The sequence below is a fragment of the Lactuca virosa genome, chromosome 7, assembly GCF_052849685.1.
Source record: "Lactuca virosa cultivar CGN04683 chromosome 7, Lactuca_virosa_CGN04683_v6, whole genome shotgun sequence".
In the NCBI taxonomy this organism is placed as follows: domain Eukaryota; kingdom Viridiplantae; phylum Streptophyta; class Magnoliopsida; order Asterales; family Asteraceae; genus Lactuca; species Lactuca virosa.
Window position 1 is genome coordinate 135056364 of NC_136432.1, and position 16196 is coordinate 135072559.

General features: G+C 38.1%; 1 protein-coding gene and 1 pseudogene across 4 annotated transcripts; both read left to right on the forward strand.

Moving 5' to 3' along the window:
* Nucleotides 1-8509: 8509 nt before the first annotated feature.
* Nucleotides 8510-10717, forward strand: LOC145126105 (putative receptor-like protein kinase At5g39000 pseudogene; annotated as a pseudogene). The gene is made up of 2 exons (XR_013716323.1): nucleotides 8510-9013; nucleotides 9261-10717. The product of XR_013716323.1 is annotated as a putative receptor-like protein kinase At5g39000 pseudogene (transcript).
* Nucleotides 10718-12022: 1305 nt separating this feature from the next.
* Nucleotides 12023-15132, forward strand: LOC145126104 (uncharacterized). 3 transcript variants are annotated; one of them, XR_013716322.1, is made up of 6 exons: nucleotides 12023-13176; nucleotides 13250-13382; nucleotides 13556-13686; nucleotides 13773-13887; nucleotides 14082-14234; nucleotides 14681-14767. XR_013716322.1 is itself a non-coding variant. In XM_079061521.1 (6 exons), exons 1-5 carry the CDS (start codon nucleotides 12151-12153, stop codon nucleotides 14168-14170), a joined length of 1494 nt encoding a protein of 497 aa, XP_078917647.1. In that variant the 5' UTR covers nucleotides 12023-12150; the 3' UTR covers nucleotides 14171-14205; nucleotides 14681-14769. The 3 variants fall into 3 exon arrangements, 2 of the variants coding, with proteins under 2 accessions (XP_078917647.1, XP_078917646.1); XM_079061521.1 differs by having other exon boundaries at nucleotides 14082-14205; nucleotides 14681-14769; XM_079061520.1 differs by lacking the exon at nucleotides 14082-14234 and having other exon boundaries at nucleotides 14681-15132.
* Nucleotides 15133-16196: the final 1064 nt, after the last annotated feature.

The following is a 16196-nucleotide window of genomic DNA, read 5'->3' on the forward strand; positions in this document are numbered from 1 at the left end:
AGCTTGCCCAGTGTGCCAAAACTGTAAACAAACATGCCATTACTCGAAGTATTGTAAGCTGAATAAGGATGGAAAAAGGGCATGTTACGAGTGCGGGAGTGCTGATCATCTCCGTAGAGCATGTCCCAAACTGAACAAGGGGCCTGGTAACAATGGACAAGGCCAAGCCAGGCAAAACTTCCAAGGAAATCAAGGTGGGCGACCAAGGGGTGTAGCCTTTGTGATTGGTGCAGAAGAAGCTCGTCAGAACCCTGAGGTGATAACAGGTACGTTTCTCCTGAACAACCATTTTGCATCAGTAATATTCGATGCGGGAGTAGATAGGAGTTTCGTTTCTTTAGCATTTAGACCGTTAATTGACTTGAAATCAAGAAAGATGAGGAATACTTATACTATTGAACTTGCTGATGGGTATGAAATTAGGGCTAATGAAATAATTCCTGGTTGTACTCTGAATTTAGCTGATAAACTCTTTAGCATTGACCTAATTCCTATAGAGATAGGTAGTTTTGATGTACTAGTAGGAATGGATTGGTTATCCAAGAATAGAGCGGATATTGGTTGTTACGAGAAAGTCATAAGGGTACCTCTCCCCAATGGAGAAACCCTTATCATACACGGTGAGAAGCCAGGAAGAAGTTTAAACATTGTATCAAGCATGAAGATTCACAAGTACCTGAAGAAGAATTGTATTGCATTCATGGCCCACGTGCTAGAAAGAGAACCCGAAGCTAAGCAACTCAAGGAGATTCCTGTGGTTCAAAACTATCCTGAAGTGTTTCCGGAGGAATTACCCGGTCTACCCCCTCACAGACAGGTCGAATTTCGGATAGACTTAATTCCCGGAGCGGCACCGGTAGCAAAAGCACCATATCGCCTCGCGCCATCCGAGATGCAAGAACTGTCCAGACAACTTCAAGAACTTCTAGACAAAGGGTTTATACGACCAAGTTCTTCACCTTGGGGAGCCCCCGTGTTATTCGTCAAAAAGAAAGACGGGTCATTCCGAATGTGTATTGATTACAGAGAATTGAACAAGTTGACAATCAAGAATCGATATCCTCTTCCTCAAATTGATGACTTGTTCGATCAGTTGCAGGGCGCTTCATACTTCTCAAAGATCGACCTCCGATCAGGATACCATCAACTAAGAGTTCACGAAGAAGACATTCACAAAACAGCATTTAGAACCCGTTATGGACATTATGAGTTCTTAGTCATGCCTTTTGGACTAACGAACGCACCCGCTGTTTTCATGGATTTGATGAATAGGGTCTGTAGACCATACCTAGACAAGTTTGTAATTGTATTTATCGATGACATACTTGTTTACTCACAAACCAAAGAAGATCATGAGAGACATCTGAAGCTAGTGTTGGAGCTATTGAAGGAGCAGAAATTGTATGCCAAGTTCACTAAGTGTGAATTTTGGATTCGGGAAGTACATTTCCTTGGTCATGTGATCGGCGAAAGAGGAATTCATGTAGATCCAGCTAAGATCGAGGCAATCAAGAAATGGGAAGCCCCCAAAACCCCGACAGAAATACGGCAGTTCCTAGGATTAGCTGGGTACTATAGACGCTTCATTGAGAATTTCTCTAGGATTTCTCAACCATTAACATCTTTGACCCAAAAGGACAGGAAATTTCTCTCGGAAGAGAAACACGAAGAAGCGTTTCGAATCCTGAAAAACAAGCTGTGCAATGCACCAATTCTGGCCTTACCAGAGGGATCAGAGAACTTTGTAGTGTATTATGATGCGTCTCATCAAGGATTAGGATGTGTGTTAATGCAAAAAGATAAGGTCATTGCGTATGCTTCCAGACAACTCAAACCGCATGAGAAGAATTATACAACCCATGATCTAGAACTAGGAGCAATAGTTTTCGCTCTAAAGATATGGAGGCATTATTTGTACGGAACCAAGTGCACCATTTATACCGATCACAAAAGCCTTCAGCATATCCTAGATCAGAAAATGTTAAACATGCGGCAGAGGAGATGGGTAGAGTTGTTTAGTGATTATGACTGTGAGATACGATATCACCCAGGGAAGGCTAACGTAGTAGCCGACGCTCTAAGTAGGAAAGAAAGAGTGAAACCTTCCCGTGTGAGAGCTTTGGGAATGGTAATTCAGACAAGCTTGAAATCTCAAATCATTGATGCCCAGGAGAAAGCGCTATTCAAGAAACGTCTTCCTGGCGAAACCTTACATGGTTTGGAAGTGAGATTTGAAACCAAACCTGATGGAGTTCGTTATTTTAAGGACAGGGTCTGGATTCCAAGGGTTAACGATCTGAGAGACATGGTACTAGAGGAGTCTCATCGATCTAAATACTCAATGCACCCTGGATCGGATAAAATGTACAAGGATCTTAAAGAGTACTATTGGTGGCCTGGAATGAAAAGGGATATTGCCTTATATGTTGGGAAGTGTTTAACTTGCTCAATAGTCAAAGCTGAACATCAAAAACCATCCGGATTATTGCAACAACCTGAAATTCCCCAATGGAAATGGGAGCAGATATCTATGGATTTCGTTACCAAGCTTCCTAGAACTGCTAAAGGTCATGACTCAATTTGGGTCATAGTGGATCGACTGACGAAATCTGCTCACTTTCTCCCCATTCGGGAAGACTTCAAGATGGAAAAGTTGGCCCAAATCTACATCGACAAAATTGTTTCTCTGCATGGTGTACCCCTATCCATCATTTCTGATAGAGATAGTCGTTTTACATCACGATTTTGGTGGATGTTACAGAAGGCACTAGGAACCAAGATAAATTTGAGCACAGCTTACCACCCTCAGACAGATGGGCAGACAGAGAGAACAATACAAACATTGGAAGGCATGCTGCGGGCGTGTGTCATTGAGTTCAAAGGAAATTGGGATACTCATTTGCCTCTAATTGAGTTTTCCTACAATAACAGTTACAACACGAGTATCCAATGTGCCCCATACGAAGCATTGTATGGACGTAAGTGTCGTTCTCTATTGTGTTGGACAGAAATCGGAGACAGACAATTGACTAGACTCGACCTTATCCAGGAAACAACTGACAAGATTGCTATCATCAAAGATAGGCTTAAAGCCGCCAGAGATCGTCAGAAAAGTTATGCGGATAATCGTCGAAAACCATTAGAATTCCAAGTAGGAGACAAGGTACTTTTAAAAGTGTCGCCTTGGAAAGGGCTTGTACGTTTTGGTAAGAAAGGAAAACTAAGCCCGAGATATGTTGGACCCTTTGAAATCATTGAAAGGATTGGTCCGGTGGCTTATAAACTCCAATTGCCCCAAGAGTTAAGCGCCATTCACGCCACATTCCACGTCTCCAATCTTAAGAAATGTCTAGCCGACGAAGCATTGATAGTACCCCTGGAGGAAATTAAGATCAATGATAAGCTAAACTTTGTTGAGGAACCGATAGAAATCCTTGACAGGGAGGTAAAACAACTCAAGCGGAGTAAGATTCCGATTGTGAAAGTTCGATGGAACTCAAAACGCGGGCCGGAGTACACCTGGGAGCATGAGGACTTCATGAAGGAAAAGTATCCACAACTTTTCCCATGCAATGAAAAACGATGACATAGAATGAATTTCGGGACGAAATTCTTTTTAAGTGGGGGATACTGTGACAACTGTCAATTCAGGTCATTCTCGGACTCATGCATCTTTATAAAAACCATTCATGCACAACATGCCATGGCCTAGTAGTATAAATTAGGTCAAAATCTTGCATAAACTAGGATCCAACTAAGATCTAAGACTAATATACTTGACTCTTACGATTCTAGTAAGTTGCTTAACTACAATAGGAAATGCCAATACCATAATTAGAATGAAACTTCAAACTTTGTTACAATTGAAAAAGGGTATAAAACCCTAAAACTAAATTAAAATATTCTAATTACATTCCAATATGATGGTGAATATCAAACAATGTTCCAAAAACTCTAAAGAGCCCAAAAATCCAAATTTATAAACTTTAAAGCTTAAAAACTTTATAAAATTTCTATAAACTTCCTAATACAAAATTTTTATTAATCAAATTATAGATTATAATCAATGAAATAGAAATTTAAATTATCATACATTAATCATAATTTATTAGTTAAAAAAAACAAGATTTTTAAATAAATCAAAAATTGCTTAAAGAGACATTTTATAAAAAGTTGGGTTTTATAAAAATTGAAGGGAGAATTATATAATTTGAATTTTAGGAGAGAGGGAGCCTCTCTCACTCATAAAATTCGTGCATCCTCTCCCCCATGCCCTCTCTCTTCCCAAAACTTCAATCATTAAAACACAATCCCCACTCTTCCACTTCTCTCTTCACTCTCTCTCACACTCCACCCTTTCAACTCTCAAACTCTCCTCCTCTCTCTCCAAACCCACGAAAATCATCAGCCAAGAACACCTCTCCACACACAAATCTTCATCTTCTAAGGTTGTTCTTCAAGGTATTCACGAAAATCCTTCATTTTCCTTACTTTTCCTTCTTGTTTTTAAAGGGTTTTCTTGTACTTCTCCTCCTTCTACACCATTCTTTATGAACATTCATGAACATGTTCATGAATGTCGTGTTTGATCATGATGGTGGTAGGGTTTCACCCAAGAACAACATGCATGTTGTTTAATGGTGAAATCCAAGGACCAAAACCTATGTCAAACACTAAAGTTTGGATTTTTACAAGTTTTAAAGGTTCATACACCTTATGCATTCAAGTATTTCCTTTAAAAACATCACTATGACAAACATATGTCCATGCATGGTCTTCAAACCGTGATGCATGTGATGAACACCAAGCTAAAGAGTTTGGTGATCAAAATACATTGTTAATAGTGCATGTAAATGATTTTGTCTATAAAAGTATCTAAAAGTTCTTTTATGCTCAAATCAAAATTTTTCCAGATTCCCATTAAGGTAATATGAATATCTGGAAAATCCCAAGAGTTTTTATCGTTTCCTTGATTTATTAAAATTGTTGCAAGAAAACAAGGGCATAAATCACATAAAATACTTCCAGAGGTCTATAAATACGGAATAAATTCGTGGATGACCCCTATGGTGAATAATGACCTCTCATTAAATTTCATCGATTTATGTTGCTGTTTAGTATGATTTTCGATTTTCTTTTTGGTTTGAGTGCAATAAATCACAAAACCACTTTAAAGAGTGTGAAAATTGTATCTAACAATTTTCGCAGCTCTTACCTGTGGTGGGAGACTCAGAAAAATAATTTCAGAGTTTTTCATCATGCCTTTCTATTTTTCCCAATTTTTGGTAGTTATAATGGCCTAAAAATAGGCAAAATAGTTCTGATTATCCAAAATTCATGAAAATTTACCAGAATGTTATGTTGTACATTAGGAGGTTACATAAAAATTTTGATGATTTTCCTCTACTGTATACTATTTTTCTCCTATTTTCTAAGGTTAAATACACTTAAATACACTTAAATACACATAAATACCCAAAACCGGATTATACAACATGAAAACCACTTTTGGTATTTTTCCCAGATTACTTACACTGTAAATGATGTTACAAAAGTTTTTGGTAATTTGTTTTAACTGTTTATTATTTATTCTTCAATTAATGATTATTTAAAGGGATAAAACAAGGAAAAATAGAAATACTCACTGAAAAATATCTTTTATATTTTTCCCAGCCTAGTTATGTATAATAACAGTTAAATAAAAAGTTTGGGTAATTTTGGAAACTGTTTTCTATTTATTTCAATTTTTATTGGAATAAATGCTCAAAAATCGTAAAATATAATTAAACAGCTTGGAAATCCATTTTTATATTTTTCCTAGCTTAGTAATGTATAATAACAGTTAAATAAAATATTTGAGTAATTTTGGAAACTGTTTTCTATTTATTTCAATTTTTATTAGAATAAATGCTCAAAAATCATAAAATATAATTAAGCAGCTTGGAAACCCATTTTTATATTTTTCCCAGCTTAGTAATGTGTAATAACAGTAAAATAAAAAGTTTGAGAATTTTTATCCTTTGAATGCTATTTTTCGTGAATTTATGTTGTTATGAAGGCTTAAAAATTTGGAAAATAGTTAACCATATCAAAAATTGAAGGAAAATTTTCTGGAAAACCTCTATTGTATTTAGAATGAACAATACGAGGTTTGACAATTTTTGGAAACTATTTGATAATATTTTACATTTTTAGGAATTTAAAACACCTTTAAATGTGTTGAAACACCCTTAAATTTATATTACTAAATCTGGAAAATTAATATCCTAAAGTTGTATTTATCGCATGACTTGTAGAATTTCATCATTTCAGAAAAAGTGTAACCAATTAATATAAAATCCAATATTAGAACATAAATTGGCATTTCACTATATGTAGAGTTTAGTATATTAGCATTAGATTTCGACATGGAAACTCACTAGTGTGTGTTTGATGTCATAGGATCCCGGCATTAAGACGTTGGTGTATTCCAAGGCACCACTTGTATCTACTCGAAACATTGTGAGTATTCACCACTCCCCTATTTTCAGTTTTTATGTTTTGGGGTGGAAAAGCATGTCCCGAAAAACTATTATTTGCATGTAGTATTTAAATCGATTTATATCAAACATGATTGCTATTGTATTGCTATGTCTCTCTATGTATGTCTATGCAACACGGAACATGAGAACTTATCGTAGTAAGGCCCTTCCGTTATCTCTAACCATTAACTCTTTGAGCCAATGGTCATTATGGATAGCGCTATTAGGAATTGACAACTCCTCACTCGCCCTCTTGCTGGAGTGCATGATACCATATTCATCTATGGAACGATAAGCATAGATCTTGATAGGGCTTCAGTCATAGGTTTGGTTGAGACTCATTGTTTGCTCATACACATACAAACTCGTTTCTCGTTATAGCAATAAACTTGTTATCAATAATAACAATCAACTTTGTTTCTCATTAAAGCAATGTACTTGTATTTATGAAAAGCCTTATTCCAAATCTTGATTTTATAAACTTGTGAACTCACCAACTATTTTCATAGTTGACGCTCGTTTTACATGCTTTTTCAGGAAATAATTAGTAAGTGGATATAAAGATTCATCATCATAGAGCATGCTGCATCGTGTTGAAGTTATTTATGAAGTTATATTTTGAACAATGTTATTTTGGAAAAACTTGTACTTGTTTCTATTAGGCTATGGGTTGTAAACTTTTGAATATTGCTATGGTGATGTATCTTTATCTTTTGCAATGAAACCGTTATCGCTGTCATATCTTGCGTTTCCGCTTTAGCGGGGTGTGACACTTAAGAAAGAAGATCCCAAATTTAAGCCAAATTGAGACAGTGTGAAAGTGGGATTTGGCAAAGAAAGACGAAATGAAGATTTGTTTTCTTGCGGTTTTGCTCTTCACAGGCGAGCATCACAGGAAGGACCATATGTGCTCCCCAATTCCCCTTCCTTGTGTAGGTATACCCCCACCATCATTCCAATTAATTGACCTTTTAGGCTTTTGTTTTTATTTAAATCCAAATGGACTTATGAATTAACAAATCTCATTTATTATAACCCTAATAAGTTAAAAATATAATTTGGTTAGTGGATTATGAGGTAATCGGCACTAGATTTTGACACAATGAGTTAACTTTCTTTTTTTAATTAATCTAGAAGTTGCAAAAAAAATTTACTAGTGCACTTGTATATATATAAAAAAATTACACTACTACAAAAAATTCAAGGCGTGCACATACTACTTGCTCTAAGCCATTTCCACCACTGAGTGGGCATGAAGTTGATTTGGAAGATGATTTTGCAAGATTTAAGGAAAAACTGGGCAAGGGTTTAATAATCAGAGGTTGAGGTTTATTTGTTGGATGGAATGGGAAAAAAAGGTGGAAGATTTTTTTTCAAATTTTAAGTTGGTGGAAACTTAATTCCATAAAGTTTATTGTACTTTCTTATGTGATGATGTATGTTTTAAGAATGTCAGTCTCTACCCGTTGTATCAGATTCAACATTTAGTGTTGGCAGAGGGTGATTGATGCTATTAGAAGCTCCCTTACAGATGCAACCGCGAAAGCTTTGATTTGTACCCATGATTCGATACATTCCACCCTGGCACCCTGATTGATATTTAATTAAAAAGTCAGGCTGTATATGTGGAAGAATTGCAAGAAAAGTTGGCAGAAATAAAACTTGGTAATTATTTTTGCATAATTATAACTTTATAACTCAATACTAATTGTTTTTGGTTTTTAGATGAAATGGGAAATGGTGAAGCGATTCGAAGGATGAAAACTGAAGATTGGTGTTTTGACTTTTGATGTTGTTTTCATGTTATGGAATTTTGGTGGTATCGAACTACTTCTATGTTATTTTGGTTTTCATGTTTTCGTTAAAACTTCAAAACTTGGTTGCTTTAATGTTTGTTTCAACTATGTAATTTACTCTAAACTTTTATTAAATAATCACTAGGAGCGCTCAGCGTAACCCGGATGAAACCATCCGTTGACTAAATTTTTGGATGAGACGGAAACATATGGACGTGATTCACTCACCTCGAAATCCTCTCTTTATTTGCTCTAGTTTTCTCAACTCTTTCAACACCTTCCAATAATCCTCTCTTCGACCATATACTCCTCAGTTCCTCCATTCCATCTCTCTACCAGCTGTGTTGATTAGTTTAAAAGTGTTGAATTCATCAGGAAAACCAGAGTTCTTTAATTTAGGTTCGTTAAAGACCAATTTAGAAGCATCGAGTTATAAAACAGGGTTCTTTAAACTGGTGGTTGGGATTGGAATTGGAATTGGAATTGCTGCAAGTGCCAAGATTCAATTGTCAAGATATAAATAGATGGAGCCTTTGTAATTTTCTCTAAAATTCTATTAAAAGTACTGAGCGCAATGCCGACACCCGGATGAAAACATCGGGTGACCAAGTTTTTTGACGGGGGGAAACATATAAAGTCAACAAGCCGCCTGGAATCATAAGCCATCGAGTTGGGGTTCCGTCGAGTTCAACCAAGGTTTGGAACATTTTTCACTCACCTAGTAATTCCTCTCCTTTTTTGCTCCTAGTTCTCTCTAACGTTGCAAGAAGACAAACAATCTACCATTACTCCTTTCTTCGACCCTGTATATAGAACAAGTCATCAACAAAACCACAATGTCTTTAATTAGGGTTCGTTAGAGATCAATTTAGAAACACGGGATTCTTAAAATTGGTAGTTGGGATTGGAATTCATATTCTAATGTGTTCTGATTCTAGTGCAGACATTAGGCGTAACTAACAGCACAAGAACCACACAAAACCATCGGTTGTTCATCTGCAAGTCTGGAGCTCTGTTTCGGATAGAAGTGGTATTGTCAAGAATCAAAGGTCCCGTGCCCCAGAATGTCAGATGCACCTATCACCGATACCAACTCGTCACTCCTACTGGGTGAGCAGACATGTCAACGGTTTACTCTTTCCGAGATTCAATTGGCAACAAACAACTTTGACGAGAATTTAGTCATTGGGAGCGATGGATTCGGCAACGTGTATAAATGTGATGTCAGCAAGATCGGGTGTGTAAGCGAAGTTGCAGTTAAACGGTTGCGTACCATGTCCAAACAAGGAGCCCATGAATTTGAGGCCGAAGTTAAGGTCCTTTCCAAGCTGCGGCATGCCAATCTTGTATCCCTTGTTGGTTATTGTATTGAAGGGAAAGAGATGGCCCTTGTTTACGAGTTCATGCCCAATGGTACTCTTAAAGATCATCTTCGCAAAGCTGATTGTGCCTTATCTTGGTCACAACGACTCAAGATATGCATAGGTGCAGCTCGGGGATTAGACTACCTTCACACAGGTACATCAACTCAACATGGAGTTATCCACCGGGATGTGAAGACTTCGAATATTTTGTTGGATGCAAAATTTGCTGCTAAAATTTCGGACTTTGGATTGGCCAAGGTTGGCCCAACAGATCAGACACGAACTTATGTGAGCACCAATGTCAAAGGGACATTTGGCTATTTTGACCCGTGCTACTACAATACTGGAAAATTGAATAGAAAATCTGATGTTTACGCTTTTGGAGTTGTATTGTTTGAGGTGTTGTCCGGAAAGCAGGCAGTAGATTCAACGCTTGATGAAGAGCAATGGGGTTTAGCACCTTGGGCTCAAAGCCAGATCAAAGAGGGAAAACTCAATCAAATTATTGACTCAAAACTGATGGGACAAATCTCTAATGCTTGAAGCAGTTTGTAAACATAGCATGCCATTGCTTATGTGACAAACAAAAAGAACGCTCTACCATGGCTGAGGTTGTCTTTAAGCTCGAATGTATTCTGTCAAAAGAAAGGGAAAACAAAGATTCTATCGTTAATGAAGAAAGATTCCTTTACAAGTTAAGAGCTTTTTTTACAGGCAAAGTTGACATTATGTTGGATCGGGAGGTAGCAAACAAATTATCTGTGATTCCCGGTGTTGCAGTAAGAAGCAACTCTGTAATGTCTGGTGTTGCACCAGGAAACGAATCTGTGATGTCTGGTGTTGTGGTAGGAAGAAATTCTGTGATGCTTGGTGGTGCAGTCAGAAGCAAATCTATGATGTCGGGTGTTGCAGTAGGAAGCAACTCTGTAATGTCTGGAGTTGCAGTAGGAAGCGAATCTGTGATGTCTGGTGTTGCAGTAGGAAGAAAATCTAAGGCGCTTGGTATTGCAGTCAGAAGAAGCAAATCTGTGTGATGTCTGGTGTTGCAGTAGGAAGCAAATCTGTGATGCCCGATGTTGCAGTAGGAAGCAACTCTGTAATGTCTGGTGTTGAAATAGGAAGCGAATCTGTGATGTCGGGTGTTGCAGTAGGAAGCAAATCTGTGATGCCCGGTGTTGTAGTAGGAAGCAACTTTGTAATGTCTGGAGTTGCAGTAGGAAGCGAATCTGTGATGTCTGGTGTTGCAGTAGGAAGAAAATCTAAGGCGCTTGGTATTGCAGTCAGAAGAAGCAAATCTGTGATGTCTGGTGTTGCAGTAGGAAGCAAATCTGTGATGCCCGATGTTGCAGTAGGAAGCAACTCTGTAATGTCTGCTGTTGCAATAGGAAGCGAATCTGTGATGTCGGGTGTTGTAGTAGGAAGCAAATCTGTGATGCCCGGTGTTGCAGTAGGAAGCAAATCTGTGATGCCCGGTGTTGCAGTAGGAAGCAACTCTGTAATGTCTGGAGTTGCAGTAGGAAGCGAATCTGTGATGTCTGGTGTTGCAGTAGGAAGAAAATCTAAGGCGCTTGGTATTGCAGTCAGAAGAAGCAAATCTGTGATGTCTGGTGTTGCAGTAGGAAGCAAATCTGTGATGCCCGATGTTGCAGTAGGAAGCAACTCTGTAATGTCTGGTGTTGAAATAGGAAGCGAATCTGTGATGTCGGGTGTTGCAGTAGGAAGCAAATCTGTGATGCCCGGTGTTGTAGTAGGAAGCAACTTTGTAATGTCTGGAGTTGCAGTAGGAAGCGAATCTGTGATGTCTGGTGTTGCAGTAGGAAGAAAATCTAAGGCGCTTGGTATTGCAGTCAGAAGAAGCAAATCTGTGATGTCTGGTGTTGCAGTAGGAAGCAAATCTGTGATGCCCGATGTTGCAGTAGGAAGCAACTCTGTAATGTCTGCTGTTGCAATAGGAAGCGAATCTGTGATGTCGGGTGTTGTAGTAGGAAGCAAATCTGTGATGCCCGGTGTTGCAGTAGGAAGCAAATCTGTGATGCCCGGTGTTGCAGTAGGAAGCAACTCTGTAATGTCTGGAGTTGCAGTAGGAAGCGAATCTGTGATGTCTGGTGTTGCAGTAGGAAGAAAATCTAAGGCGCTTGGTATTGCAGTCAGAAGAAGCAAATCTGTGATGTCTGGTGTTGCAGTAGGAAGCAAATCTGTGATACTTGATGTTGCAGTAGGAAGCAACTCTGTAATGTCTGGTGTTGCAATAGGAAGCGAATCTGTGATGTCGGGTGTTGTAGTAGGAAGCAAATCTGTGATGCCCGGTGTTGCAGTAGGAAGCAAATCTGTGATGCCCGGTGTTGCAGTAGGAAGCAACTCTGTAATGTCTGGAGTTGCAGTAGGAAGCGAATCTGTGATGTCTGGTGTTGCAGTAGGAAGAAAATCTAAGGCGCTTGGTATTGCAGTCAGAAGAAGCAAATCTGTGTGATGTCTGGTGTTGCAGTAGGAAGCAAATCTGTGATGCCCGATGTTGCAGTAGGAAGCAACTCTGTAATGTCTGGTGTTGAAATAGGAAGCGAATCTGTGATGTCGGGTGTTGCAGTAGGAAGCAAATCTGTGATGCCCGGTGTTGTAGTAGGAAGCAACTTTGTAATGTCTGGAGTTGCAGTAGGAAGCGAATCTGTGATGTCTGGTGTTGCAGTAGGAAGAAAATCTAAGGCGCTTGGTATTGCAGTCAGAAGAAGCAAATCTGTGATGTCTGGTGTTGCAGTAGGAAGCAAATCTGTGATGCCCGATGTTGCAGTAGGAAGCAACTCTGTAATGTCTGGTGTTGCAATAGGAAGCGAATCTGTGATGTCGGGTGTTGTAGTAGGAAGCAAATCTGTGATGCCCGGTGTTGCAGTAGGAAGCAAATCTGTGATGCCCGGTGTTGCAGTAGGAAGCAACTCTGTAATGTCTGGAGTTGCAGTAGGAAGCGAATCTGTGATGTCTGGTGTTGCAGTAGGAAGAAAATCTAAGGCGCTTGGTGTTGCAGTCAGAAGAAGCAAATCTGTGATGTCTGGTGTTGCAGTAGGAAGCAAATCTGTGATGCCCGATGTTGCAGTAGGAAGCAACTCTGTAATGTCTGGTGTTGCAATAGGAAGCGAATCTGTGATGTCGGGTGTTGCAGTAGGAAGCAAATCTGTGATGCCCGGTGTTGCAATAGGAAGCAACTCTGTAATGTCTAGTGTTGCGGTAGGAAGAAAATCTGTGATGCTTGGTGCTGCAGTCAGAAGAAGCAAATTTGTGATGTCTGGTGTTGCAGTAGGAAGCAAATCTGTGAAGCAGGATGGTAAAGTTGTTAGCAAATCTGTGTTGGTAAGTGCAACAAATGATTTCAAAGACATGGAGCGTTCTCCAACTTCTTATAAATCCGTTTACAAAGGTTGGGTTGATGAAAAGTCATATGCACCAACAGAATGTGGTGTTGGCTTGGCAATATATGTTAGGAAGGAGGAGATTCTAACCTGGAAGGTACTTTCAATTTGTGATATATTCTAGCTTATATATTAAGGCACTGAATTACATTGACAATTTGGCTATGCAGTTGGACTTGAAACTATTAGAATTCAGTCATCCCAATATTACCAGACTTTTGGGATATTGCTTGTCTAATGTAACGATGTTTTGGGTATACGAGCTCTTTCCAGGGATATGCTTAGATGATCTTTTATTCAAAGGTAAGCATATCTGCTATTTTTACTTGTGTAGAACCCTTCATTTGTTAATGAATTCAACTTGTTAATATATCCAAACAATAAACATGTATGATCCTGCTTTTTGAGTGTCCTGGCATAAACTGGCTTTGAGTGATGGTTGTGTAAAATATATGTTATGGTATATGCAAAGCCAGATACAACTATACTTTCTTGGGCTGCACGATTGAAAATAGCACAAGGGGCAGCTCAAGGCATGTCTTTCTTCCATCGGAGGAATCGTCCAGCGTATAATAGTTTTGATGGCAATCATGTATTGGTGGACAGGGTAATGTAGACTGCCTTTGACTTACTTGCATTTTGCATGGAAAAAGTAACGTCAATTTTGGTTTATCTTTTCTTGCTTATTTTCAGGATTTTAATGCTCGGCTTTCGGATTATGAAATAGACAATTTACTTGCCCCACCTGGCTGCTCTACTTTTGAAAGAAACAAATCGGATGGTATTTTTGGACCTGTGCCCGGAGATGGTATGTTCTTTTGTAAAAATGAAGTTTTCTGTACATTCTCAATATATATGGGAAAATGTTGAAATACTCTATTGAACTAACTATTGGCCTAGTCTAAGTCTCATTTAAATCATTTATCTTTTTTTTTCCCTATTTTGAGTCATTGAAGTATTCTTTTTTGTCATTTGTTAGTCCTTATTTACCCCGAACTGCAGGTTTCCCTTGTGACTTTCTTTATGTTTTCCTGATTTTTAATACGATTGAGGTGGGCTATTATTCTGACAGTGGTGGGCTATTGTTCTGACAGTTATACATAGCATATTTGGTGTTATTCTTAAGGTAGTTATTTCCAACCACCAAATGAAAAGGTATAATGGTTAGGTGCAAGGGTTGCAATGGTTGAAGTTATGTGCTTGCTTACTTACTTTCAACTTTTCATTTTAAATGAAATTTATAACAATTTTCTAAAACAAACATTCTTTTAGTGTTCCCTATAGTTTGTTAAGTCCTTTTATAGTACAATGATTTTAACTAATCCCCTTATAAGAGTTTTAGTCTTATAACACCATTAACCATTTTATATGCATATGTATACATTCATTTTCTGATAACAAGGGGCAACTTTTTTTTTCTTCCAAAAACAGTACCTTTATAAGTATTTCTGAAAACAAGGGCGTTACAATATACAAATACACACATGCATTAAAACTTGAAGGCATCGACATGTCTAAGAACTCATTTATGCCCAACGACTAAAATTCTGAGTTATTTGTGGAAAGATTATCAACTGATCAATCAAACACCTCTTTGGCAGAAACCGGAGTGCAGAGTGAGATCTATGATTTTGGAGTGGTACTGCTGAAAATGCTAACAGGGATGAAGAAGTATGACGAAAGGATACCTCTCCAACAGAAAAATTTGATGGAATGGGCTACTCCATTACTAGCGAATAAGGTAAATTTGTGGAATGATTATGGACCCTCAACTTCAACATAATGATCATCCTCCAAAGGGTGCATTTGCGTTGGCTCAACTTGTTACAAAGTGTCTTCAACCAACTCGAGACAAAATCTTTCAATTGAAGAAATCTCCCAAGTCTTGTATCAGTGTTATCAAAATGAAATCACATCGGGTTGACTCTGAAATATCAAATACAATTGTTCTTATGTAAATAAAAAAAATACAATTATTCTTATGTAAATAAATATAAGAAAGTAAAGTGTACGATGCTGCAAATATTAAAAAGTGTGAAGACTTGACCTCTCACTCGTCTACTTCTGCTTTCATGGGCCAGAGTGTTGTCTTCTGTTCTCTTTTCTATTAACCTTCTAATGTGTGACATTATTTTGTAGGGATACAGTATTATTAACATCCGGACACTATTTCTTACCAATTTAAAGATGAAGCTTCATCTAATGAACACATGCTCTAATGAGTTGCCCGTTATCTTTATATTAGCTTAATTCACGATTCACCAAAATAAACCAGTTGTATAAATTACTTATGCTTCCATCTCTTGAAGTTGATCCTAATCCACATTTGTTACAACCATTGGCATGGGACAGAAAAGGTAGGAGTCGAACACTAAAAATCATGCACATGCTTGTTAGATCTCCATTAGACGTTTATCATTTCTAGATCGACCCTAATTTCATGAAGCTGGAGACATGAAGTAGATAAGAATTTCTTAATTGTATTTGATCATCGTTTTCAAACTACAAACGTTAATGTGTGGACTAATGTTCTAGGAGAGATTTTTGTCGTGTCGATTTCCAAGAGATAATGTTTGAGCCAAGATAAAGTATGTAAGCAGTAGTTGAACGACCTCCATTCGAGACCCCTCCCCAATATGAGTCCAAAAATGATTTGAGATTCAGAGAGTTCCACTTTTTGTGAAATAATCCATTATGAATTGTAACCTTTAAGTAGCAAAGAACTCATTTCAATCTAGCCAATGAATCTGAAGTGGGAGCATGCATAACCTGGGAAAAACGATTAATGGCAAACGATACGTTTGGCCGTGTGAAGGCCTAATACTATAATTAGCCCACCGGAAAACCAGTTTCCGATCAGGTGTAGGATCAACACTAGGTGACCCATCCATGGAGTTGAGAACGATATAAGAGTTTAGTGGAGTCGCCACATCTTTTGCACCATCCATATGAAAATTGGTTAAGAGATCTTGAATACGGCGATGTTGGGACAGAAATAGGCCATGAGATGTGGGAATAACTTCAATTCCAAAAAAGTGGTGGAGAGAACAAAATCTTTAATAGAGAAGGGATTTGCTGAGGTATGAATGAAGTTTGTAAGAAATGCATTATTGTTTT